Genomic DNA, 27,972 nt, shown 5'->3' on the forward strand with positions numbered 1-27,972 from the left:
TCAGCCAGACGGCACAGGGGTGCAACACATCAAATAGTCAGCTCAATTTGTCTCCTGGAGATAAAAGAGGTCCTGGCAAAAAAAAAAAAAAAAAAAAAAAACACTGGCCTCAATCTTTGTGCCACCATCTCTCTCCTTCAGATAATTTCCTCTCATACCTCTTTCTTAATGTTCTCCTACTTCTTCTGGCATCTCCTCCACTTTCATATGCTCATGATTTCATTCTGTTCTTTCCTCTGTTCACTCCTATATCATGTTTAATTTCAGCAACATTCTTTTTTGTTACTGTAAATATCTTGATTATTTCATGGAACAATAGACAACACAGAATGATCTGAGTTGGATAATCCATCTGAATTAAAAGACTAAATCCCATAGATGGACCAACCACTGAAACATTTATTAAAAAGGCTTAATTAACATTTTAGACTTGAGGTAGTGTTGCTTCATGACCAATGCCACTGTAGCCCTAGCACAAGACATATAAAAATTCAAGAGATTCAAATAATTCAACATAATATTACCATACAATGTTACAGCTTTTCTCAATTATTCAACACGTTTTATGAAACAATAGGCCATGTTCTCAAAATAAAACATGGCCCAAAAAAAAAACAGGAAGCATAAAACTGTTTGTTAACTCAACAAACCTCACAAATATTGAGCAAAATGAAACACTGGTTTCAAAACCAATTTAACCCCTAAAAATCAAATATTTTCATCAAATGATACACACATATTATCATATGAATAGCTTTCACTGAAAACCAATTTCAAGCACTACCATCAGAATTTGTCTGTGTTTATGGCCTGGTGATATCATATTGTGGATGATCTCAATGTATTTTGAATTTCAAAATGGCTGTGAATACTACTGTAACATATCATGAAAATATATACTTTTCCCAATCATTTTTTTCAGTCACAAGAAAGCCTTGACCCAAAATCAAACACTAAACAAATGTATTGTTTATTCATTCATTCCATTCCTCTTCAGGATGTGTTCAGTGGGGCAGAACATGATGCATACTTAGGAACATTTCATTGTCTTCTATGATTTATTTTTGAATGTCTCTTGGTTAAATCACCAGCAGAGAGTGTTCTTCTAACTCTGTACACAATTACAAATATGTTGACATATGGGACTACAATATCCAGTGTTTCATGTAAAACATATTTGTGTTTCATTTCAGTAGTTTACTTTTTTGTATTCACTTGCTGTATTAGGTATTGTTTGATCCTGCACATTAGAACAGCACAGCAGAACACTGACTTATGCTCCCTTACCTATTCTCATGTCTAAATGTCCAAATTATAAAGGCTACAGTGAAACGACTCAAACTGGGCTGCACCGGCTCATGCTCCTCCCTTATACTCAACCCATGGGTGATGAAATGATCAAGCAGCTTTGAACAAAATGTCATTGAAAAAGTTTTACTGTCTTCTTGGTTGGACTCTTCCTCTTTCCCTACCTCTTCCTCTCCCCTTCTCTGCCCCATTTGGTTACATCATTCTACATTGATCTTTTATTAATGTTAAAGCTTTGACATAACTGGACACTTAGTATTCGTATATACACGAGTTTGTACAGGTGAAGTGTCAATGAGGCCAACTGGTACAGGTAATTAGAGCTTAGTATTTGCAATCATACATTTGCAATATAAACACAGGAGATTTCATTGTGAAAACTGTGCTGTAAGTTAGAGTTGTGTGTAAAGTATTTTCCAAAAAGAGGGAACTAGAATTGCAATATAAGTGAAAACACACAAAATGTGCTTGGAGTATTGCAGAAGTGATTTAAGATTTTGATGCATTAATTTCAGCTTGTGAATATAGTGTGTGTACTTGCAATCACAATGTGTTAACAGATGATAACTGTTGAACTGTAACACAGGGCTGTTTGTGGGGACAGTCTCAGTGAGTTTGCATTGTGTGGCTGTTTATGACTGAAAACATGTTTTAAATGAATTTGAAATATTAGGTTGCAGGTGTAGCAGGGACATTATCAGAGCTCTGTTTCTGTGTCCCCAAGCCTGACTCCTCAGCTGTAGTCTGACTTCTTGGTGGTTCTGCCTGTCTATGTAGGGTCCTCACCCGCAGGTGTCTTTGTAAGCAGGTGGGTATACTCACGTACATGTATGTTTATGTGTGTAATAAATTTATTTATGTCTGTGTGTGGGTGTTTGTGTGCGCATGTGTTAGTGTGTATGTTAGTGTGAGTGTCTGTGTTTGTGTGTGTGCTTGTGTGTGTGTGTGTGCGTGTCTGTGTGTGTGTGAGTGTCCCAGGCAGCAGTGTGCTGGATGGCAGGAATCTCTGTGGCCTGTGACATCAATCAGACAGCTGTGACAGAGCAAAGGGGAGAGGAGGGAACCAGGAGACAGGGGTTGGGGGGGCTTTGTGAAAGGGAACAATAATGGAAGAAGAGATGCCGTACACTGGATGCTTAAACAGAACTGAGTCTGTGCTTACCTGTCTGTCTCTCTCCCTGCTGGCTCACCCCCTGACAGACAGATGGATGGGCACTGTTTCACTGTGGCAGTGAGCACCAGGTAAGGGTGACATCTAAAACACTGTTCACATGAACAAGCAACCTGAAAGATCTTTTTCAAATGCTGTAACCCTGAGGACTGAGTGTATATTACTGGAGTAGCTGTAATGTTGTGAGTTACTCTGTAGGTTGAGGGAGTTGGGTAGGTGGGTGGTCATGTTACAGTTTGAAATTTAAGCAAATAAAATGAAATTGTAGCTCTTTTTGGGGCCTCTGTGGCTTTTATTTTCACACCTACAGAAATGGTTTAGTTGGGTCAATAAAGCCATCAGGTTAATAAATCTACTCTGATTGAACTCTGCTACCATATTTTTTGTTTGAAAGACCTGACAGAAACAGCTTTCTGCTTTATCAAGCAGGTGAATTGTTTTGGGGGCTGGGGGGTGAGTAAGTTAAAGACAACCCAAAATACCTTTCATCTCTCAAGGGCTGGCATCTCCTTGGCCGAAGTCACTTCCTGCATTAATCTATAACTCTGTGGTATGTGTAGCTCATCTGTGAGATGAGCGATGAGAGGGGCACTGCCTGGGTTATCTGCGCCCCGGCCCTGGCGGGGAGGAGCCCACGTTTCCTCAAGACCCCCCTCCCCCCCCACAACCACCACCACCACCTCTGGAGCCTTTTGTCTCACGCACCGAGCCCACCCCAGCGCTGCCTGCTGATTGGTCTGGTGGAAGCGCCCAGCAGTCCCGGGGCCTGCCTGGTTGCCGTGGCAGTGGTGGAGCTGGTGTTGTTTGCATAGTGGCCCGGGTCTCATTGTCGGGCCGGGCCCATGTCTCTGTCAGTGTCCCACTGTCTCCTTTGACAAGGGCCAGGGTAAACAGGCCTGTTCAAATACGCATCACTCAGAGCCCATGACAGAGCCCGCCTCCCCCCAGCCCCCCAATCCACCCGCGCACCCCCACTACTACACCCCCCCTCCAAAGAACCGGCCCTGCCCCCATCTCCACAAAATCCACCATGTTTCTGAACGATATTATTGTCAGAGGGTGGTCACTAAGTTTTAGTTTGTTTTGATACTTTTTTTTTGCTTCTTCCTGTTTCTGTGAAGCAATGTTAATGTCTCATTATGCATTGGGCCAACTGCCTTACACCTATCATAAAGCCTGCTTATCCAAAGTCTCAGCTCAGCTCCTTTCTAAAAAACTTAAACAATCTAGTGTCGTTCCACACGCCCCTCCAGCTCTTCCCCATCTCTAATCTCCAAATTTACATGTCTTGTTTTCCGTCTTCAGCTCCTCTCCTTCCATTCCTTTCCTCTCTTAATCTTTCTTTTTTCTTCCTGCATCCCTTCCTCCATCCTCTTTCAGCCTTGTAATGTTCTCTGTCTTTCCTCCCAGCATATCTGAGTAGCCTTCGGTGGCACTCCTGAGGTACATTTCTTTAACTGTATGCTGCACATTGATCAGTTCACATGGGGAGTCCTGAACTGGTGCTCTAATTGGGAAGCTGACAGAGAACATCCAATCAAATCCTAGGCAACTCAGAGGTCTGCTCCTGTTATAGACATCAGCCTCACACGCATACATGTGTGCGTATGTTTGCTGTGAAAGGACATGTTCAATGTAGTAATTCAGCGTCTATGGTAACCCCACCCCCACCCCCACTCCTCTTTTGTCCTCTCCCTCTCTCCTGCATGTCTGCCTGCCCACCTGTGTTTACACAGGGACCGGGATGTCTATGGCTCTTGCAGGAGAGTGAGATAAGCCACAAGCAAACAACAAAAAAGAGAGAAAGAGAGATACCCTCCCCATTGTGTTCTGTTTCTTTCATCCTTTCCCGATTCTTTACCCTCCATCCATCCCTCCATCCTCCCATCCCCACAGATGCTCATTACACACCTGAAACCCCCCCCCCCCCCCTCCCAGCAGAGCGCACTCAGCTCCCATCCCAACAATAGCACGCCAGCACTCTTTCAGGTAGACCTGGCTCCCAGGAGCTCATGGTGTTTTTGACGCTGTCATTTCAAACATTCCGGGGCGCCTCCTTACTATGAGAAATTAGGCAGGTTATGTTAAAGGTACAGTTAATCACCAATTCATTAACACATTATCACCACATTTTTTTTCATTTAACTTTAGGGCCTTAGTGCCTTAAATCACTAGCCACTTCTGATGAGTTTAGGACATGCACTGCAAAACAGGTCTACTAATGCTTTACAACTTTGACTGATGCCTTATATTAGGCAGGAACAGCGACTAACTAAGGATAGACGGAGCAAAACTGTTGAGTGATGTTAATACATAAAATATAATAACACACAGAACATACTGTAATATAAATGTAATATTTTATTAATGCATAATGAATAGAATCTTTTTGGTAAGAAAAGTTACCAAACATTGTCTCGATGAGAAACATCCAGTAGGTATAAAGTATTTATTTAATCTGCTGTTCAATTCTTTTCTTGCCACAAAGTCATGTGCAATGGCACAGGTGGATTGTCTCCTCTCTGTCAATCATAAAAGTCATCAAAGTCATCCAGGTCGTCTTTAATGAGTGTAGCCAGGTTGGTACCACCTTGTTTCTCTTCTTCCAGGTCGCTGTCCGAGTCTCGCCACAAGGCTGCTAAGCAAAGGTATAGCCAGTGAAACATGCATTAATGCCTTCACTGACTACTCCAGTACACTGTGTCACCAGTCCAGTGCACTGTGTGGAGTGTGTCAAGTTGGAATCAGTGTGATTAGGGCACTGAACTCTGATCATTGGTACATATCCCATGTGGTATGCTCTGATGGATTGCTCCAGTGTAAATGAATGTGCTACAGACTGCATAAGCTCTGTGGCTGAAATAAGAGCTTGTTTTGAGGTATTAAGGAGGTTGGGTTGGTAGTTTATCACATGACCTCAGATTCCTCTCTCAGGAGATGTTTTATATCAAATGGAATTATGCATATATCACTTCTGTGAACGCATGCATTTAGAGGTAACCTACCTTTAGATTTCACTGTAATTTGTTGCACCTTCTCCCTGAACACATGCAAAAATAAAACAGGTATCAGGTAATGAAATACAGGTATACTTTCTGAAAACAGATTAATACATTGGTTTCTCCTCACGATGTGAGGTGCTTTATCAAGCACCAAGTTGAAGGTCTAATGTGCGATAGCTCCACTGAATGCAGAAGATTACACATGTGAAACTGTCATTCATAGCCAGCATTATTCCCACAAGTGGAACTTGATTGTTTGTACTTTTATTAGTGCTGCTGTCCTCTAGTAACCGTAACTGTGGCCTTCACTTTTATGTCACTGACAAAACCTTCATAAATTTAACCTAGCCCAAGATGATCTGCTGCCACTCAGATCCCAGAGTGCATTGCTGCAGTTCATACCCCAGAATGCACCACTGCAGCTCACTTGCCATCTCTTTTGCAGGGAGTTGACAGTGCTCCGTTCTCTACTGTGGATGGCTCTCAAAGCCACAGCCCCAACTGCATTCCACAGCACCTCACCCTAGGAGAGAGGGAAAAGAGGCCCTATTTGGTCTCATTCCCACTCTCCCCTCCCCACCTTGCCATGAGGGACACGCTGCCAGTCCCCAGGTGTGCACCGACAGCCAAGATGGCCGCCCTCTCTCCTCAAGCCGAGAGAGGAGTCAGTCCAAAAGTATCCATGGTGGACAGTTATAGTTGTTCATCAGTGATTGCGTCTCAGACCATATCTTAGCATTCTATGTAGTACACTTTGGAAATAGATAGTATTATATGTGCTATATTGTATGTGGATTTCATCCTACAATCGTAGAAAAAAGTACAGAACAGAAATAAAAAAAACAGAAAATTTGAGTTGCAGTCCAGAGTTGGCATGCAAATATAAGGATTATGTAAGTAAAACTGTGGGGATAGCGTCAGAGTCTGGTGGTGCTGTCAGTAACACACTCTGCTGTAACTGCTCAATCTAGCTGAGTCATTTCTGTTAAACAATGGTCTATCTCTGCTGGAAGATGGTGGTAATGTGTAAATCTGTTCTTCCAGGAATATTCAGACACTATATTGAAATATGCATGGAATAACATTCAGATTCACTGTACTAGTCTTGTGCTAACCCCTGCTAAAATGTAGCTGTTACTCTACCTCTGGGGAGCCTTGGTCTTGGGCTCCTCCTTCTGGATGGGGATAGGCTTTGGATCCTCCTCTTTATGGGTGGGGTCAATATCTGGAGCCTCCTCCTCTGTGCCAGGAGCTCTGAAATGACACACTGATTCAGGAGAGTCCTGGAAACATGTGCAACTAAAACAGCTCAGAAAGCTAGAACTTTAGGTACTATGTGATAATCACAGGTTATTTTCTGTCCTCTACAGAGGAATAAAACAATGGCACAATAGAGTTTTTACAGATCATCATCCAAGGTGACTGGCTGTCATACAGTTCATGTTATATTACCAACTAGATAGAACCGTATTAAATAGATGACCTCTCTTCCCGATTGTTTCATGACCTTGTGGTCATGTGGTCTGTACTCGGAATACAGGGGTCATGCTCTATGCACTCACTGTGCTTCTGGTGATTTCCCTCTGGGGGCCAGAAGACCTTCAATATTGTCTGAGTCATCGGTATCTTCCTCATCCTCATAATCTTCTGTGTCCACCTTTTTGTCATCATCTGCTTTATCACCGTGAATGGATCCTTCTTCCTCTCCCTCTTCCCCTTCTTCCTCAATGTCATTCACATTTTCCCCAGCTCCAGCCTTACCCCTCAGTCCATAGCCTGCATTTTTAGCTGTGCTTTTCCTGTTAGACACAGGGGACAATGCTGGAAGGCTCTGAACTGTATTATTACTACTATTGTAAGACACAGCTATTGTATCCTTAGGTGAAATTACCCTAGTAAATATCCATCTTCATACATGTAACATCATTAGTTATATAAGTCAATCTGGATAAGACTGTCTGTTAATAACTGTAAGGACATAACTGCTAAAAATATTTTTAAAATATATCATTCACAAATGAAATTGTCCTGTGTGAATTACAAAACTTTACTTGCCTGCAGCAGCCAGTGAGGAAGAGTAGGTAGTTTACATTTAAACTTGCAATAGTGTTGAATCATTTATCATCTTATTTTTTAAAATTTAATCATGTCTATGATAGTCTTACTTTAGTACACCTCAAATTATAAATCTCAATTACAGCACAGAGTTCATATTGCATTCAAGTATGACAAACAGATTTGGTTACCTCAAATACTTTGTATTGTAACAAAGAGATCAGGGAGTAGGTTTTAAACTAAAACCATGGGTTATTTTCATTTTGACTAAAATGAAGCACAGATTAGGCTCAGCACAATTATCAAATAATTTTTAAAGTTCTTTTTCTCCCCTTCTTGCACCTCTCTGGCTGCTAGAGTAATAAACAGACTATCATGCAAAATCTAGACTGAACTGTTGCATTAAAGTATCATACCAAAATTGGGATATGCAGAAATATTGATGGGCTCTTGTAAATCCAATCTGAGAGCCTCGTACCTTTTATCCAGTGAGGAGATAATTTCATCCTCAGAGTCAGTTGCTCCCTCACTCCCTTCTTTCTTGCTGATTGAGGCTTGTGTTCCGTCCTCTTCGTCATCTTCATCACCCTCCTCCTCATCTTCATTCTCGTCCTCTTCACTTTCTCCTCCCTCATCCCCCTCAGTCTCTTCTTCCTCCTTGTCCTCTCCCTTTATGTATCCCTGTCGCTCTTTATGCGTTTTGTCCTCCTCCTCTCCCACAGAACTACTGCCTTCCTCCTCCTCCTCTTCCTCTGTTCCCTCCCCCCTGCCACTGTGTTTTTGCCTCGCTGACCTCTGAAGCTCCTTGGCCACTCCCTTCTTAGCTGACAACTTTGTCCTCTCCTCCTCTTCAGCCTCCTCTTCCTCTTCCTCCTCCTCCTGCTCTGACGAGTCTCCTCCCATTTCCTCAGCCTCTTCCTCCCCCAAATGTGAAAAACCCACTCCCTTGCCTGCTCTCTCGCCCTCACTCTCCTCCTCTCCTTCAGTATCCCTGTCCTCTTCCTCTCTTCCTCCCTCCCCCTCTTCCTTTGTCTTACCCCCCTCCCTTTCCACTCTCTCACTCCCACCCCCATCCATGCTCTCCTCCTCTTTGATCTCTCCTCCATCTTCCTCTCCATCCTCCTCCTCTCCAGTTGTCCCCGCCTCTTCTGGAGTTTCATCCTGGCCCTCCTCCCCATCTCCAGTGTCCTGACTCATCCCTTCCTCCTCATCTTCCTCCTCTACCCCTGCACTTCCTGGAGAGTCTTCTTGGCTCTCCTCCTCTCCCGTAGATGGCGCTGTGGCCAAAATGTGTCCTGCTTCAGGGCCTCTTCTTGTATCTAGGACCCCTGCCACACTGCTGCTGGTGAATGAGCCCAGACTGGACTCAGCTGAGGACCTAAACCCACATTGAAGGCGTTGGGGTTAGTCACAGAGGGAATAAGCTCCAGCTCTCCACCAATGTACTGCTCATGGCATTATACAGCAAATATAATGCTCTCATGTGCTTATAGGTATGGTTGCTTTTTCAGCACAAAATTTATTGTTGGAGTTTGCACAGCATTCAATGTCAAAGTTAACCTTAGCAGTGGTGGTTGTCAAATTTGGTCCTGGAGAGCTAAATTTCTGCTTTACGTGTGGAATCAAAATTGGACATTCCTGTGGTTCCCCAGGACTGAACCTGATGGCCACCACTGGTCTGAGCTTCTTTGCTTCTTGATTAAGGGCGAACTCACACTAGGCCCAGTTGCATTGTACCGTGCCCGAGCACGATTGTCCCCCCTCCCCACTCCCCCGCTGGCCTGTGCTCACTTTGCACTTTGGCGTTTCAGGATCGAGCACGCTTACGTCATTTTTGTTGAGTTTTTGTGTTGAAGAAAAGCACTCTCGCACAGCACAATGGAGTTCATGATTGTACTTATTTGGAGTCATTTTGGGTGCGGTGACACATGACCCTCTCACGTGCCTTATAGATTTATTGATTATGCAACACAGCAATTTTCAGTTAATCCTGCTTCACGTATAAGAAGATTTTTACAGAGGCAGCTGACGTTTCAGTCATTATGCTAAGGGACAGACCAATATTTTGTGTCAGATTTGTGTCAGATTACAGTAGTCTAATGACAATAATGTTAGCTGATGTTAACCAGTTAGGGCTACTACTTGTGTGTGCGGTACTGTCATCATTACAACAACAAACATCTTCTATTACTACTTGGATAGTACACTTTTCAATTCATTAGAGAATATTTGGGTTAATAACGGATCTGGTTCTCACATTATTGATGAACGTGAATTGTAGTCGGTGAGTGAGTAAAGCTCACCAAATTTCACCCTCAATGTCAGCTGCCTCTGTAAAAATCTTAAACGTGCAGTACAATTAACTGAAAATCGTTGCATAATCGATGCTAACTGGCTGGGGAGCTAACGTTAGCTATCTAGTGATAAATTTGACAAACATAGCTAGTTAGCTAACAGGCTACCTACCTGAATGATTGTTGAAGACTAGCTACTTAAACAGGTTGGCTGCTTCATTTGTGATACTCTGACTAAGCCCCTGACAACAGCAATGCCTACATCCCCACATAGTATGGTTAGTTTTATTTTGCTTGCTAGTAATCAAGCTAATGTTATTTTTAGGTATAGATCTACAGAACTAACCAATCAAAGATCATTTTGGAGGCAGCCAGCTTGTTATATTTAAGGAAGTCAGCTAGCTAATCAAATGATGGTTTAAAGGGTATATTATGATTGTCGTGTAACTAACAGATATCCAGCTAACTGTTGCTATAGCGGATATATTTGTTAAATGGGAAAGTCGCATCATTGACGTCATGTTCGAGTTCTGTGCTTGGGCACGGTTAGCGATCACACTAGATGCGTACCGTGCCCAAGTCCAACTGAGCCGTGCCTGAGCTCACCTCTTCAAGTGGGCCCGGGCACGATACAGAGCGATCACACCAGTCAAACGAACTGGACTTTGTTGGTCAAATGTCCTGGGCACATTACAGATGACCTAGTGTGAGTACACCCTAAAACAGTGTGGCTTTGGCAGGGGTGTCTGCCATTGGGCCTGCTCCAGTTCACTTGTGAGACTCACCTCTGTGAGGCAGCCTCTTCTCTGTCCATCTCACTCTGTCGCCTTCGTCCTCCTCCCTCTCTCCTTTTCTTCTGTGTTCCACCATTGCTTGGTCTTGGAGCGTTGCTGCAGACGGAGCTGCTCTCACTGTGCTCGCCACTTGCGTTGGATAGCCGGACTGTGCAGACACGCAGATGGACATGCCTCAGCTGTGTTGCTCTCCTCAAGCCCACCACATATCAGCGTAATGCAGAACTGAAGCCACTCTTCAGTAACATCAAGCAGTAACATAGTAACATGTAAAGAGTGGAAGGTACTGCATACAAAAGCTTCTCAGCCCATAAGAATGCCACAAGCTGTGTTAAGACATGTCTCCTCAGTACTCTCTGGGCAAAACCAGGCCTCAGTAGGAAGTGGTGACGGCAGGGTGGTGCAGATGATGAAAGTACTGGCTGAACCATGGTTACCTGAAAATGCTGTGTTCAAGGAGGCTGATCAGATTAAGAGAAAATGTGCTCAAGGGTATCTATGGCTGACCCCTGACAAAGTTTTAAACAAGGTGTTTACTTGTGTGCACAGAACACCTACCTAGTAGTGAAGTGGCCATCTTCTTGGCTTGTAGATACACTCACCCAAACCCTTTCCAGAGTTAAATTTTCTAATACTTGACCCATGAAGCTATGATTACCCTGAATATGTGTCTGCACTGAGGCCACTCACCTGGCTTGACGTCCAGCTCAAATGACTGATCACTGGTCCTCTCCTGCCTTTTGGATCCCTGCTTCCCCTGACTGCTGTCCTCAGGGGACCCCTTCAATCCTCTTCTAGCAGACATGTCACCCATAGAGTCAGGCATGGGGGCCACCCCCATGCCCCAGTTACTGGGATCTGCAGGAGGGAACCTGGGCCATGATCCCTGACAGGGTGGTACCTGGGGTCTGGGGGGATACCCATGGTACAGGCCAGGCCAGCCTGCAGGGTATCCCATGATGGGGTCTCTGTAGGGCTGTTCTTGCGGGAGGAACCAGTGGGGGTCAAAAGGCTGGCTGAGAAGAGGGTATGGGAGATGCAGGAAAGGATATCCAGTTCTGGTCAGGTCCTGGAGCTCCCTTAGCTCACCAGGAGCACCAACATCCTGGCCATTCTTATCTCTGTAATTGGCTGATCTGGTCTGTACCTGTGTCAGCCAGGAGGGGTGGGTTGAGGGGTTCCAAGGGGTGTGAGGGTGATTTTGTATGTTGTCGTCTGTCACCACCCCAGTGTTTTTCAACAAGCGGAAACGAGCTGATGGATGGAGAAGGCACGGCATTAAGTGATGAATTTCCATAAGAATATCAGATATGGCTTGCACCAATTTATGTCAGCTGCAAACATGTTGTGGAAATACAAGCTTTGGCGGTTCAAATCTGATGGTAGGAGTTGGCACTAACAGCACTTACTCCCCTTGTGTAACTGTTTCCCACAAAGAAACTAAAGATGGATGGCACCAAAGATCCAGCATTTGTGGGGCTACTTGCCACTCTATGGAATGCACCTTTTGTAAGTGGCTCTGGATAAGACCGTTTGCTAAATGAATAAATGTAAATGTCAGATTGAAAGAAAATCCATAGAATAGGTGAACGAAAACCTCTTTAACAAACTGGTAAAGGACAGTAGCCTGCATTAAAAAAAGAAAAACCTATGGAAGCTAGACTCATGGTCCCTACATTTAGGAAATGTGAACATAGTTACACAATTCTTGAAATGTGCTTAACCCTTACCATCTCCTCTCTCTGGTTGTGTGCGCTTGGGTGGTTGGAGAGGTGCTGGGTGGAGGGGGGCGGGGCCTTGGGCTGAGTGGAGGGGGCGGGCTCTGCTTGGGGTCATGCTGTTTGCCTCCCCATCTCTGGCTTCCCCTGTCTTTTTCAGTGACTCTCTTATGTCCAGCTCCACCTGCCAATCAGAGACAGAACTGTGCTGAATAAGGAAAAGTGTGATCCAGAGTCCAAGTTTAAGTTTAGTTTTCAGTTTTAGACTAAAAACAACAGAATTTAAGTAATATCTGGTGATTCCTTCCCTCCTTTAAAGACTGCTCTGTTGCTGAAATGCCTTGGTGTTAAAGTGAAGTATACTGCCAGAAGGGTTAATTCAAGTGTTTGTTTATCATTCAATTTGTATACAGCTTCGAAACCGGTTTGTTCTCTTTTGCTCAAATTGGGAAACATGGTCTTCAAAAATGTATTTCATTAATGTGACTAGGTAGCAACTGGCACTTCACAAATAAAGCTAAGTATCTCCCTCTATTCACACAATATTATATAGTGATGTATATGTTGTATCAGAACCAGTAACTTAGGTGATTACAGAAACTTGGAATTGGCTTCAATGCATTGGGAATAAAATTACAACTAACCTTAATACTGAGACAATAACCAATAAACAAATTCTTTGTAGTGTGGTGACACTATAAAGAGAATCATGGGTCATTCTATGAAATTGGTTGGGCCATCAAAGCATTGCTCCAACAACCATGTGAGAGCCATCTAAGATGAGTATATTTAGGCTAATGGAAACTTTCCCCAAATTTCATTTTTTAATATAGTACATAAAGAACTTAATTTCATGCTTATTTTGTACACACATGCTCATCAGTAATAGCTAAACTGTAGATATTTCTTCAGAGAGCAATCCTAGATTTTATTCTGATTCTGTTGCAACTGTACAATGGTTAAATTTGTGCTTGGCCTTTGTGCTGCAGGTTGAACATCAGGTTTGCCTCTAAGCAACACCTCTTGGAATACCATAGTTGGGCTGACACACAGTCCTTCAACACATGAACCTGCAGCCCGCAGTTAAACCAACACTTGTGTGCAGATTACAACTACAACCTTGCAACTCACAGGCACCTTGTATGTCACTAGAGAACACTGATGAGCCCTGCTCTAAGGAACACTGGCAGCTGTAACAGGAGACTGTGTAAATGAATACCATAAATGTCATGTCAGAGCCCTTTTTGGTGATAATAAACACACTCTCTCTTCTGAGGGTTTGGGGGGGGGGGGGACGCGCACCCCTCTGTGCTGGGCTGAGCTCCTCTTCTCCTCGATCCTCTGCTGCCATCGAGGGAAGCGTTTCTCCAGCTGCTGCTCATACTCCATCTACGTGGGGCCAGAGAAGAAGGTTACATGGTTAGCCGCCACCCAACTGCATGCTAGATCCATGCTATGGGGTCAATTCAGACACAGCACTCAGCAATTCACCCTTGTCTTTCAGTTTAGAATAAGAGATCACGATTGGTGACATGTCTAAACTAGGTCAGGTTAGAATTCTATAAAACTGCTGCCCTAAATGTAACCAATGCTGTTTCACTCTTGGATTGAATCATAATCGAAAACATGACATTTGCGTTCAGCCAGGAAGTGCAGTGCCCCCAGCCACCCCTCCCCCTGCTCACACGGATGGTGGCCATGGCTTTGGTGCGGGCAGCCATGTCTCGGAGCGTGCTCTGGGCCTTCTGGAAGTCTTGCAACAGCTGCCAGTTCCGCTGCCGCGCCCTACGCTCTCTCTCAGTCACCTCCTGCCACTGGGACTGCAGCTGCAATGCCCTGTCCATGCATATAGGGGGAGACAGAGAGTCTGTCAGTCTGATACACATAGACATTTACATTTACACTTACACTCATTGATTTGCAGATGTGCTACTCTTATCCACAGCAATGTACAAGTGCAGTTTACATGTTAGACAATTACCCACATAGACACATTACCAATACACTACAATGGGAAACACTGTCACAATGGGAGAAATTGCTGTCATAGGCCATAACACACACATACACACATAAACACACACCTTGCACAGACTCCTCAAACACAAACATACACCATACACAAACAAGTTTAGGACAGCAGCAGTAACAGGACCAGTAGCAGTAGCTTTAAAAGGGGGAATTAGCTGCATGGTCTCCGACCCAGATCTCGTGTCATTAGATATCACTGAGAAATGCTAAGCACCTACTGCACTGTGAAACTATGAGCTTAATGATAATATTCCACCTACCTTTCCGAACAGCACAACAATGTTTTTCTTTAGTGTAACACAATACGTATAGCTGTGATATACTTTGGTCATTTCACCACACTAGTCTGTCTGGTCATTATATTTAGTTCATTTCAGCACAGTAGTCTATGACTGGTTGTTAAGCTGTGTTCATTTCAGCAGACTAATCTCTGACTGGTCACAATACTGAGTTCATTGTGGCGCACTTGTCTCTGATTGTGCATATTGTGAAACTGCTGAGGGGACCTCAGAACATGATGTGACTTGTCGCTTGCTGGGAGATGGTAGCTGAATTCCCTCTGCTCCATTCCCTTCCCTGTCGGGTCTGATTCTCCTCACTAGTAAAAAAAAATTCAGGGCTTTCTCTCCTCGTTTCATCTTGTGCTCAGAATCAGCGATCTACTAAGTGACTTTTCGCATTTCATTAATAACAGTGACATTAAGTGATAAGTGGTAGAAATCTCAGTGTAAGTGGATGAGAAATGCAGTGCTCTGGGCCAGCAACCAATCATATTAGGTTAGCTAGTGTGGAGGATGGGACTCTTCTCCAGATAGACTTATAATGAGGATATGCAGACACTTCACTTAACTCAGTGCTGTGGATAGAACGTGACCCCTGATCCAGCTAATCCAGCCCTAGATCTAGCACCAACCATCTGTGATGGAAGATGTAGGAACACATTTGGACAGTCTTTGAATGTGGTTAGGCTCACTCATATGTAAAGTTCCTTCTGCAAACACAAGAGGGCGCTCTGAAGCTCCATCCTCCGCTGCTTGCTATGGGTCGGTGGAGGACATTCCATCAGTGTTAAGTTGCCTTTTTTTCTTTGGTCTAATTCCACAATTTTATGGCAATATTTAAGATTATTTTATTCGATGTCTATGGTACTGGGATATAATATTTAGGACATGCAACATTTTATAGGAACACTTCTATTATTCATCGCTGTTTATGTTTACAGTGTGAATCTCTTCGCGTGTTTTTGGCAGTGCTTTCTCAAAATGTGCCACAAACTGGTTGTCGATGGCTCTGGGTTGACAGTGCTTGTAGCGCCCTCTTGTGGTGAATAATACACAAGTTTGTACTGACTGCATAAAGTAGATATCAATACAGAGCATGTGGTAATGGTGGTGCAATATTTAAAAACAAAGCAAACATATTGTGTTATAGAGAAGCATAATATGCTTTTATTGGGATGTCTTGCAAGTCAAGAGTACAACAGGCAAAGTCTGCTTCTTCGTTACGTGCTTCCACGAGGCAGATTTCTCCCTTTGGATGACTAGGCCTACTCTTAGGCAGAGAAGCAATGTATTCTCATTCCCTGTAAACATGCACTGTTGCAATGAGTCATGTGACTGATTATAAGGAATGTAACGGTACACTCAGCTCACAGTTCGGCTCGAAGCACAACAATGAGTTTACCGTCACGGTATTTTGAACAAAATTTGACTGGAAACACATTATGACCGAAAAAATTGTTTTTTATTCTTAATGTATAAAATCAATAATGTATAAAAACAGTGTATTATAACATTTTCTTATTGAATCGTAAACAAATATATTATTTAAGTGCAAATATGTTCAGAAATATTTCTAAAATAAATGACAAAACTCAGCTTTTAAAAGTAAATGCCCATATTCACACAGTTTTCCAGTGCAAGCCTGGATAAACATGATTAGAAAAGTTTACTTGTTTGTTGTGCCCTGTCCTGTTTGACAATGTTATTTAAACCGAAGAGAGCGCGTTTTGGATGAGTTTGCAGCGGTTAGTTGCATAATTATAAGAAACAGATTACGTCTGATATCACGAACTATTTTCACCTCTACGATGCGTAACTTCGTGTTTTTTTTTTTTTTGTATATTCTTTCGCAACACCTCTGCTCTACCCCTTCATGTGTGTGCATGTTCATTCATTCATGCACATTTCCGTCAGTTGATCCATCCATTCAATGCAATAGTTTATTCTTTAAACATAAAGAATGCAGTGCACAATGCTCATAGCTACTGTTGATGATCATATTTTGGGTCACTACCCCTGGATTTGGGCATTCAAGTGAATCCTAAAACCCCAGTAAATCTGGATAACAAGTGCAGGTTGACAGAAATGCACTGCGCGCATAGTTTTACTTCACTGATAAGAGAAATCTTTAAATTTGTGCTCACAACTGTGGGTAATGCAATAAATATAGTGACGATCCTTTTTAAACGTCACACAACGTCGCTCCATACGGTCGACTGACGTATTGTCGCCTTGAAAATCACGTCTGTAGGCTACTCATGATTGGTGACAACCAAATTACTGTACAGTGTACAGCCCATCTTAATGGCGTCCTTCGAAAGTAATGGAAGTCATTTTCTTATTTTAAATAATATTTTCGGTCAATGGAAACTGAGCTGGGACGACACTGTGAAAACAGTTAGTGGTAAATACATGAATGAAATGAATACAAACGAGGAACGGGCGATGCCATGTGCGGTCGCCAATACTGACCTGTGCTGTATTCTCAAGCGCTCCCGGTTTTTTGAGGGTGCGCGGACCTCCTCCGCCCCGTTCAGATACCAGGACGCCATTCTGCCCGGTCCACGCTCCACATCACCCTGACACTGCACGACTGGATTAGGGTGGATTAAACCCGGGATTACACTTTACTCCCACGGAGGAGGGACAGGAAGTAGCCTACATATTTACAGTTAAATTAGTCGTCAAGAAATGTGTTCCATTTTAGGGCACAAAGAGACAGAATTAAAATATAACTTGTTTTAAAAATGCTTTAGCATTGTAAATGTAGCTCTGAAATCAGAGGACTATTGATAATGTCCACACCCATTACACGCAGTGCAAAATGTAACTACGTACAAAATGGCTCTCTGGAACTGCTGCAACTAACGTTGAAGTGGATAAGTGACAAACTAAAATGAAACGGCTTTGAATGAAACAATGATTTCAGTTACACAAAGTCACCTATAGAGCGGATGGCAATATATCTAATGGCGTGTATGAAACGGCAGTGCTAAAGGGGTTTAGATAATCTAACCACTGTACCCCACAATGGCTGTATGTGTGTGCATAAAAGTTTTGGTCAATCAGATGGGGATGTTGTATCATAGTCTACTGTACTATGAAAGGGTGATTGCAGCTGGTCTGCATTTTTCCATGTTAGTAATGTAGGTGCCTGTGGCTAATGTTGGTCATTTGTTCAAAAAATTTGAGAAAGCAATGCATGCAAATTCTTAACATACACAGTTTTAATTAATGTATTAAACTGTACCCGTGCCTTTAAAAAGAGAATATGCTTTGATATCTTGTAGTAAATTAAGGCGACAGCTGATAGAATACCAAATTTTACTGAAAGTGGTCGTTCCTTGGGTGAATATTTTTTCCTCTTTTGTTGCAATTTTTTCATTCTTTGGTCATTCGAAATGAAACATTTGGCAATCCAATCGGAAAGAAAATTGTCTGCCACAGGTTGTACACACGTTCAGACAGAGTTTATAGCATTTATACTATACGTGGCTACAGTCAGATTTGGTCATTTGCTGGGCCACCATCATTTTTATTTATTTAATTTATTTATTTTTCCCTTTTCTCCCCAATTTGGAATGGCCAATTCCCCGAATTCTGGAATGTCCAATTTGTCATCGATGTTCGGTCCCATTGCACAACCCCTACTGTCAATCCGGGAGAGTGTGGACAAGCACTTGCCCTCCTCCGTGAGACGTGATGTCAGCCGCTGCTTCTTTTCACACTGTGGTCCACAAGCTAAGGAAGCACAGAGATGAGTCGGAGGAAGACATTTGGCATTTGGCAGCTTCGGGACGTGGACCACAGGCGCAGAATCAACCAGCAGGGGTCGCTGTTGCTAATGGGACCGTACTCACCCCTATCCCCGGCGGAACGAAGCCAATATATTCCGCCTGTGAGCTCCCGGTCACTGTCGGCTAGTGACACGGTCGGGTTTGAACCCGAGCCGTAGCCTACACTCAAAACGAGTGCTTTTACCGCCTGAGCCACTCGGGAGCCGACCGTCATTTTTGATAGCCTTGTTCAGTCTCAAGTGCTTTCTCAATGTCATTACCATTTTAGGAAAGCTGTGAACTGCAACAGAGCAGCATTGAATTTGAACCCAACTATTTGAGCCTGATAGTTTATAACTTACAACAGGTCATTTCTGGTAATTGCAGTTAATGCTACACTGTAATAGGAATTTCACACTAATCCCACCTTCCAGTGTTCTTTTATTAGTTCTTGCTCCTCTTTGTTTAAAGGATTTTTGCTAATCCTTTAATTTTCTGTGGTTGGTGCTGTAGTTTGGGGAGGACTCTGCCTGGTTTGGATGGGGAGGGCATAGGCTCCAGCTGAAAACATTTTAAAAATATTTTGTTTTCCCCATCATTGGTCTCACTCTGTCATTTACCTTCTCTCTCTCTCTTTTTCCAAACACAGAGACAGTGGTAAGAAAGTCCACAGGTGTTTATTAAAACGCTCCAGAGAGAAGAAATACAAAAAAAAAACATTTATTTATGTAAAAATACAACAAACTAAAACTAAGTCTGGAAACAATTCAGAGGTAAAACAGTTGATGAGGGGGGTTTCTGGAATGAAGGCATGGGAGAGATCTTTGGTCCTTCTCTCTCTATAGCTCGTTTGGATTGTGCATCGACTGGATTCCTGCTTGATTCTGTAAGAACAAATGACAGAAACATTAAACATGACTGAGAGCACCATCGTGAAGCCTGAAAGGCAGGGGTTCTCCTCCTGTTAAGGACTCATTAAAGGGTTAACCAAAAAATGTTCTGTGGTGGTTTGGCTATGGGAGGGTGCGGACCACCAGCAGAGAACCATTACTAATAACTGGCATCAACATTAAGGTTTTTTCAGGTCAGCAAATTTATAAATTACTACTTGGCCAGATATGGCATACTTGTATTATAAAGTGAACCAAAATGACTGTTGCTTCACGATATATTCTGTCCATCTGGAGATCCACTGGACTTGTTTTGGGGTTGTTGTGCCTGCCTTTCTAGCTTCTGTTTTCTGAAAATGTTCAAACTCTACTCAATATGACAAATGGTACCGAGCCATTTTCTTTAAAAAAACAGCTAAACTATTGTCACTGTGCTCACCTCATACTCTGCTCTGATGAGACTTGAGTGAGGGGATGTCTGGGTCCAATCTGAAGACCTTTAGTCTCATTTTAGGGTCCATGTTGAGCCTCCGTCACTGCCCGGTTTGCCTGGCCCGGTACTCTGACGCTTGGCTGTCAATTTCATCTGCTTCCACTGTCCCAGGTAGCAATTTAGTGTGATCCACCTTGTTTCTTTTTCCACAGAAAAACACACACACAACTACCGATGTGCTTGTCTAGTGGCAGGCACACAGAAGCCAAAGGTTTTATGAACTGAAATGCTGAATGTGCTCAGAATTGTCCCTTGCTCAGTGGAACAAGTCATCGGCTGGTTTTACTTGCCTGACACGTGTTTTCACCTGCCTTAGGCAATTGGGCATAATAATAAAAAATTATTTTGATTGCATTTTTTCATACAGCTCATTAGAGCCCAAAGTGTTTCACAGACAACATCAACTCAAAGAAAACTCAAACATGACACAGTAAAAACCACTGCTCTGCCTGCTCACCTGTGTCCTTGTGCACTTATGACCCTGTTTATGCATAGATTTTGTAGAAGGCGGGTCACGATCCCTGGCCAGCTGCAGTTTCCTCCGCCACCCCCAGGACGCCATTTCTGCCGCTGTCCAGCAGCATATGGTGGCAATGGCATTCTCATTTCCAAAATCTGGGGGGTGGGTGTAAAATCTGGCAAACACAGCCATGACCCTACACAGTAGTCTTACACAGAGGTTTTTCAAACTCATCCCATGAAAGTATGTCTACACGCACCTGCTTGGATTTGCTCTTCAGCAAGCAGGGAAATCATACTAGAGCAGTTGTTTGCATGACTACGTACCACAATGCAACATCCGATTCTGTTCTTCTGCTTTAAAAACATGTGAAACTCAGGTGGTGGAACCCACCCCTTTCTCTGTCCCTACCTTTTTTCCAAAAGGAACTTTCCTGGAATCATACTGTCAACCTATTGCTCCATCGACGCACTCACGGGTACTTTGAAAGGCTCATCCGCATGCTTCCGAAATGATAAGACTGTTGCTCCCTCATGCTCTGTTTAAAATGAATTGTTTCCTTCCCTTTTTTTTTCAACAGCCAACTGTTGATCTTGATCAGTGGCTGAAATCCAGGTCAGTTTGGATGCAGTTTGGTCTTCAGCTGATCTTTCCAAACTGACAGGAGCAGCGACGCATCCTCCACCTTTTCTCCACCTGCCTCCAAATCCTCCCATAAATCCTCCCGCAAAAAACACCTCCGGCTTCGAGCAACAAACCTCACTTACCTGCTCATGGTGGTAAATACCTCAGAGGCGGTTCACTTGGGGATTTAAAAGCGGGGGTGGAGCCAGGGGTGGAGCTGGAGCTGCTCCAGAGTGGGCCGGTCCTCGGGGTGAGGCCTCAGGCACCACAGGATAAAGTCTTTTATCTCTGATGGAGGGGAGTCAGGAAATGTGATTAGACAGTGGGGGCGGTGGGGGTGTTTGAGAACATTGTGCAGGTGTCAAGCAAACCCCTCCCACTCCTGTTCGCTCCTAACCTGCTGAAAGGCCATCATCGAGCACCACCTGGCCCATGCATGCCTTGGTGAACTTGGTGAATGGCAGGCGACCATAGACCAGGTTGTAGAGGGTCACACCCACGGACCAAACGGTCCCAGGCCCGGCCAAGAATGTCCCCTCCTGGAACCACTCCGGGGGCTGGTAAGGCAGCGTGCCTGGGGTACACAGTAAACATTCCCCAGTTACATAATGAGTCATGTCAGGATATGAGCTTCATATCCAACCCACTGAGAGAAACACCACCATGAGTCATGTCAGCATATGAGCTTAATATCCAACTCACTGAGAGAAACACCACCGCACAGCATCAAGCATGTTATCAATAATGTTTTCAGAACAATATTTTTACAGGATGCATAATGGCAGTGAGGTTGGCAGTGTAGCGTAGTGGTAAGGGTCATGGTTTGTAACCAAAAAGTTTCTGGTTTGATTTCCCACCGAGGCACTACTGCTGTACCCTTGGGCAAGGTACATAAACCAGAATTGCCTCAGTAAATATGTATAAAAAGGATAAAGTTGTAACCTATGAAAGTCACTCTGGATAAGCGCAGATGCTAAATGACAATAATGCAGTTTTTGCAATTTTACACATAGATTAAAGTGTAATGGTAAAAAAAAGATATTATCTTCCAGTATCCTTCAGGGTTTGAACACTTATTCCTAAATTCCCAGCCACTCTGGGTAAGCGTCTGCCAAATAAATAAATGTAAGCGTAAAACGCAAAATGTATGTTAAAATGCAGCAACCCTCCCTCACTGACCTGAGAAGGAATCAAATGGGGTGTTTTTCAGCGGGTCCCCGCAGCCAAAGTCGATAAGCTTGAGCTCCTGGGTGTCGGTGCGGATGAGCAGGTTTTCGGGCTTCACGTCCCGATGGACGATGCCCCTTTGCTGGCAGTGCAGGAGCGCAGGCAGCAGCTGCTCCACCACCCTGCGCGCTTCCTCCTCTCTCAGCCTGCCCCCCTGATCCTGGCAGTATGAGTCCAGGTCCTGGCACGGGTCGGGCCGCTCCAGCACCATCACATACGAGGATGGCCGGTCATACCACTCGTACATCTGCAGCACGTTTGGGTTCGGCACCTCATTCACTGCCCTCATCAGCGCCACCTCCCTGGGTGCTGGTGCTTCCTGTCCAGGCTGCAGGGACAGGAAATCAAGGGCAGGTGAAAGTCGGTAACCAACTCAAAAGAGCTTTTTCAGCTGAGAACTAGGGCCAAGAACTAGTGCTGCTCATCCACTCAATTCCAAAATGAGAGCCGTAAAATGTGGAACTATGCTACTTAAGTACCACGAAGCTGGCGCTAACACAGAATCTCATGCTTGCTGCCAGGAAGGGCCAATTATTTGAGACAGAGTCATTAAGTGCCTTTAAAAAGATGGGGGACAGGCCTATAGGCATAAGGTCCAAGGCGTTTCTGTTTCTGTAGGCCTCTGTCCTCTGAGTTAGTTGAAGCCGATGGGTGGGTGACAGTGGGAGCAAATGCAAACAGAGTGACTTCCGCAGACAGTGGCATAGTCACCGGTGAGACATGGGCTTAATGTGGGGTCTACACACGTGATGGGAGAGGTACTTACAAGCTGCAAGTCATCATCCTTAAGCTTCCTGGCGTACTTCAGTGCCACCTGAGGAAAAAGTGAGAGAGGTGAGAGAGATCAAGCACAATGTTTCGTGTTGCTCTGTGACAAAGAAGAATGCAATGCAAAAAGCATATAGATGCTAATATTTTGTTTAAGGTTTCACATATCATGCACCTAAAGATTGTGCTATGCATCTGAATAACAGTATATTCTGAATAAAGACTACTGTATACTGTCATCATGTAAAATAGCAGGTTCACCTTAAAATAAAAGCTAGGTGTGAAAATAAGATACAGAGGAACAACCAGTTAAATAATTCAAAAGAATTAGTCGTATTATGACTAAGTGACAGGAAGGCAGAGAGGAAGCCAGCGTGTGTGTTAAAAGTATTAGTGTGGGGGTTGTGTGGCAGATGTGGGTGGAGGGGAGAGAGGGGTGGCGTCTTGCCTGCAGTCCATCTGATTTTCGTGTCCCTGCGAACACTGAGCCGAAACCTCCCCGACCCAGCAGCTTTTCTCTTTTATAGAGCTTCTCCACACGCTCTGCAACACAGAATAGACACGTCACCCACCTCTTGGTGTGGCACCAGTGTGGCACTGTGACATTCCTACAGGGATTCAGAGGCTCAAACAGTAGCTTAGTTTTGCATACTACATTACATCATAAAAAGGCAAATACCAGCATTAGCGGGAGTTATTGCTGTGTCATTCAGCACTTATAAATCAACAGATGCATTTCTCAGTTATTTATGTCTTGTTATGTAATGGTGCAATAAAGTAATCTCAGCCTGGTTGTTGTCAAAGGGGACTGGTACAGCTGTATGTGGTGCCCCCTGGTGGAGAACGTGGCTGTGGTTCTGACCTTTCTGACGGTGCTGGGCAGATTTGGCCTTCAGGCTGGAATGGACCAGGTGGGCCTCAGAAGTCTTGCCATCCTCTTGCCCTCTCACTCTCTTGGGCCCTGACTCCTCCTGATCACATGCCGGCTGAGGCCTCCTCCTGTCACTTTCTCGTTTTGAGTGTCCTTCAGCTAAAAGGGAACACACACACAGTTATAATGGGGACCCAGTTTTTTCTGTGTATTGTTGAATTTTCTATTTATACCGCATTTTTTCAAGGGGCTCATTTTCAAAGCCATGCCTTTTTTGTTTTCACTTTCTTGCAGAAATGTCATAAAGTGACTATTTTTCCATTCAATGATACTATATCACAAAAACAAAAACACTAAAACAATAAAAACAATTAAACAAAACTATAAAATAAAAACAAAACAAAGCTGTGAAAACAAAAAACACTAACACAAATTTAAAAAAACCTGAAGATCAACACACTTACATTTTTATTCTGATGTTAAAATGTAGTGTAATGTTTCTGATTCCGGAAAACAAGAAATCAGAATGATATATAAAAGAAGTAATGTACGATGGAAAGTGGTTGTTTGGTATTCGAAGTACCTTGGTTATGGGTGAAGGAATTGGTTCCCTAGATACTTCATGGAGGAATTATTGTAGGATCGTACTGCTGACATCAACCAAGCCAACAGCAACAGTGGGTTGCCATACCCAGAGCAAAGGTTGGCGTTTTTTTTTTATCATAAACTAACTAAAATACATATTTTTTACATTCTTATGGCAATGTGGGTTATCATCGTGGCTATGAGACAACAGTACAGCTGTAGAGTGGTGTCTGGCGCCACCTTGTGGAGGATTACCCTACCTTCCTGCGGCGGTTTGGTGACTTCTGCTTTGAGGCCTAGGTTGTCTCCAAATGGCTGGGACTTCTGTCCTTTCCCCTTTTGCTCATCATCTTCACAGGGTGGTAAAGGCCTCTTCCTGTTCGCGACATCAGTCTTCTCACCCCTACTCTCTAGCCCTTAACAGAAGGCACACAGAGAGCATACATGAAATGTTGACCAGCCTTTTTCAATATTGACCTCTGTCTACCTTGCCTATCGTAAGTTTCAAAGTCAAAGGTAGTTTCTTGTATATTTCACTCAATTTAAACATTACATTTACATTTAATCGTAGCCAATACAGCCTAGTATGATTATTTTTCTTAATTATGGTAAATACAACTCAGTTAACCTAATTAGCCAAAAACAGTTTTCTTACTTGAAGAATTCTTCCTCTTAGGCATTATTACATTGTATAGACATTTCAACCATCCTCAACTAGCTTCCATCTTCAATGATTAATTCTCGTTGTTGTTATCTGGTATTGACTGAATATATAACAGTTTTCCGAATGTTTGCGTTGTGACGTCACAATACAGCGTTATCGTCAAAGTAATACTCTCTTTTCACTGTATATTTTCACTTAACTTTAGGTTCAGAAGGTCTTCTAAGGAATGATCCATTCCAACGTGGTGCAACGGGGTTGTTCACCTTCAAAGACTCAATCTATAACAGCACAGCTTGGGACTTGCTTATTACTATTATATAACCTACGTTGTAGCAGACTACCTGGTTAGGCAGACTATCTAACTGTCGCTCCTGCCTAGTGTAGCTAGCGAGCTAGCAGCTGTTAATTTACAGCTTCTACCGACATAAATATATTATTACTAAATTACCATATTTATTATTATAGTTTAATTTATTACTAAAATAATAAATTTACTATAGTAGGCTAAACATTCAGTTACTTTTTGTCACGTAGCAGACGCTCTTACCCAGAGCGACATACAAAATGTGAATACATTTAAACTTGCGTTTACGTTTTTAACGCTCTCAGTCGCTCTCTACAGCCGCTCCAAAAGTGTCAAACATACTTATGAAATGTTAGTACAGATACACATGGAAACGGGCGCATTCATACATAAACGCGCATATAGACTTGTATAAAACACAGAATTTTTTCACACATAGTTAAAGTTTCATGCTGAAGCATGTATGTGTGTGCAGTGTTACAAAAGAGTGTTTCACACGCGTCTGTACGAGCATTTCATATGAGCTCGTTTCACCTGTATGTGTGGATGTTTCATACAAATCTATATGCGCGTTTCATATGTATGAATGCGCCCGTTTCCATGTGTATCTGTACGAACATTTCATAAGTGTGTGTGTGTATGCCTTTCACCTGCGTCTATGTGAGCGTTTCATATATATGTGTGTGTTTTCAGTAGTGCGGATGCGTGTGTGAAAGTTTCACATGTGAATGCGTACGTGTTTCATATGTGTATGTGTAACAAAAGTCTGAAATATTTCCTAAACGGCCCCTCGTATATAATTACGACTTTTTCTCGTAACATTACGACTTTATTCTCGTAATATTATGACTTTGATCTCGAAATCTGTTTTTTTTTCCCTCAATGTGGCCCAGGTTAGCTTCAAGGAGTATGTTGCCAGAGTAACTGACTCCGAGTTAGGCTGAACTTGCTTTATGAAACCGAAAAACCAGAGTTTCCTTCAACTCTGAGTCAACTAACTCTGAGTTTTCACTAAACCCGCTTTCTGAAACACCCCCCAGGTATGACTAAAGGGAAAACAATAAGGGAAGAAACTGCGTGCGTGCGTGCGTGTGTGTGTGTGTGTGTGTGTGTGTATGGGCGGGGGGGGGGCTAGAAAAATATTTGCACCGGGGCCAATCACAATTATGTTACGATAGTGGCTGGCAACATGGTTGTTAAATACATCTCATATTTCAAACGGTTTACAAACATTTCTGTCAGGAGGCTCACGAGGTGTAGGCCTCCTGAGGGCTGTACTACGAAGGGAGTTTAACCTACTCAGATTTAACTCGGGATTATCAAGGAAAGTCAGGGCTGACAAACTGATTGCCTGAGTCGGTGTTAAACGGTACTACGGCGGTGATTAAGATATCGGTTAGTTGATTTGGTGTTAACTTAATCGGAATTTGTGCGCGTTCGCATAAAAGGGGCGCGTTCCGCAACGAAGGCAGAGTTTTTGCATAATGGCTCGTGCTCCGTATTTTTCCCCGAAGAATGCACGTTCGTAATGTCAGGATATGAGGAGTTTAAAGAAACGTTAACAGCTAAATCTAACACCGTGGCGGCCAACAAAGTCAGGGAGGCTTGTTGGCAGCGCATTGCCGACAGAGTAAATTCGTAAGAACAGTGTTCTTGTCGTATGTTCTCTATTTTGTCTTACGGACTCTTCTTTGATTTGTTATATGATTGAGATGTAAGGACACGTAAATAGTCCATCTAAATATGTGAAAACAATTAGGATAGTTTAATTATAGCCTACACATGGGTTACATTTCTGACATTGACCCGTTACCCACTGTTAATGAATTAAGATCCACTCCCCAAAGCACCTAGGTTGTAGGGCTCCCTGTATGAATGTAATGCTATTGTGTTAAGAATAACTTCATTCTAACAATCATTTCAGCTGCAACCCCCGTGGAAAGCATACCTGGCGACATGTCAGGATGAAATATAAAAATATTCTATCAAGTGGTATGCATTAATCATCATTAATGATAATTATGCATCTCATCAGTAATACTGAGTACAGATGTGGTGTGTAGCCTACACTTGTAATAGCCTATTCATGTGTTCACAGCAAACAAAAAAAAAAAGGCAGAGATGGTGAAAACTGGAGGAGGGCCACCCCCTGCTACATTTTCACAGGCAGAGAAGTTGGCCATGGCGAACAACAGAGAGATGGCCCCTCGACCTCCTCCCATAATGGAGGAGGTCGAGGGGGCAGTCAGTTCTGACCCTGATGGCAGCTCAATGTCCACCCTTTATGTACAGGGTAATATTATATTATTTGTTTTGATTGCCCAGTTTAAAATTTTATGTAGTTCACATTCCTGTCTTATGTACAGTTGAGGGGGATACTATGGATCTGCTCCAGCCACCAGCATGCCCCTCATCTGACTCTCAGGTAGAGGTAAGTGTGGAAATAGAGGTCTGTGGATTTATCAATGCTGATATGTTGACACAACAGCTTTTCTCTTTAATTTTTTTTCAGGAGGACTTGGGTGAGGAGGCCATACCAGCTATGTCTGACACACACATCCAGGTTGACTCATTTCATCACTTGTACTTTATGTCTATTTTAACGGTGACTAACATAGGCTAATACTAGGCTATGTATGGCAAGTTGCCATGAGCT

The 27,972-nt window shown here is 43.3% G+C and overlaps 1 protein-coding gene across 1 annotated transcript; it reads right to left on the minus strand.

Moving 5' to 3' along the window:
* Positions 1 to 21,084: 21,084 nt before the first annotated feature.
* Positions 21,085 to 27,274, minus strand: LOC118791137 (serine/threonine-protein kinase pim-1-like). Its single transcript, XM_036548412.1, has 8 exons — positions 27,265 to 27,274; positions 24,609 to 24,764; positions 23,755 to 23,922; positions 23,341 to 23,435; positions 22,891 to 22,938; positions 22,077 to 22,452; positions 21,295 to 21,471; positions 21,085 to 21,185 (listed from the first exon to the last, which is right to left on the minus strand). Exons 1-8 carry the CDS (start codon positions 27,272 to 27,274, stop codon positions 21,085 to 21,087), a joined length of 1,131 nt encoding a protein of 376 aa, XP_036404305.1.
* Positions 27,275 to 27,972: the final 698 nt, after the last annotated feature.

This window comes from Megalops cyprinoides, chromosome 16 (assembly GCF_013368585.1).
Source record: "Megalops cyprinoides isolate fMegCyp1 chromosome 16, fMegCyp1.pri, whole genome shotgun sequence".
Lineage (NCBI taxonomy): Eukaryota > Metazoa > Chordata > Actinopteri > Elopiformes > Megalopidae > Megalops > Megalops cyprinoides.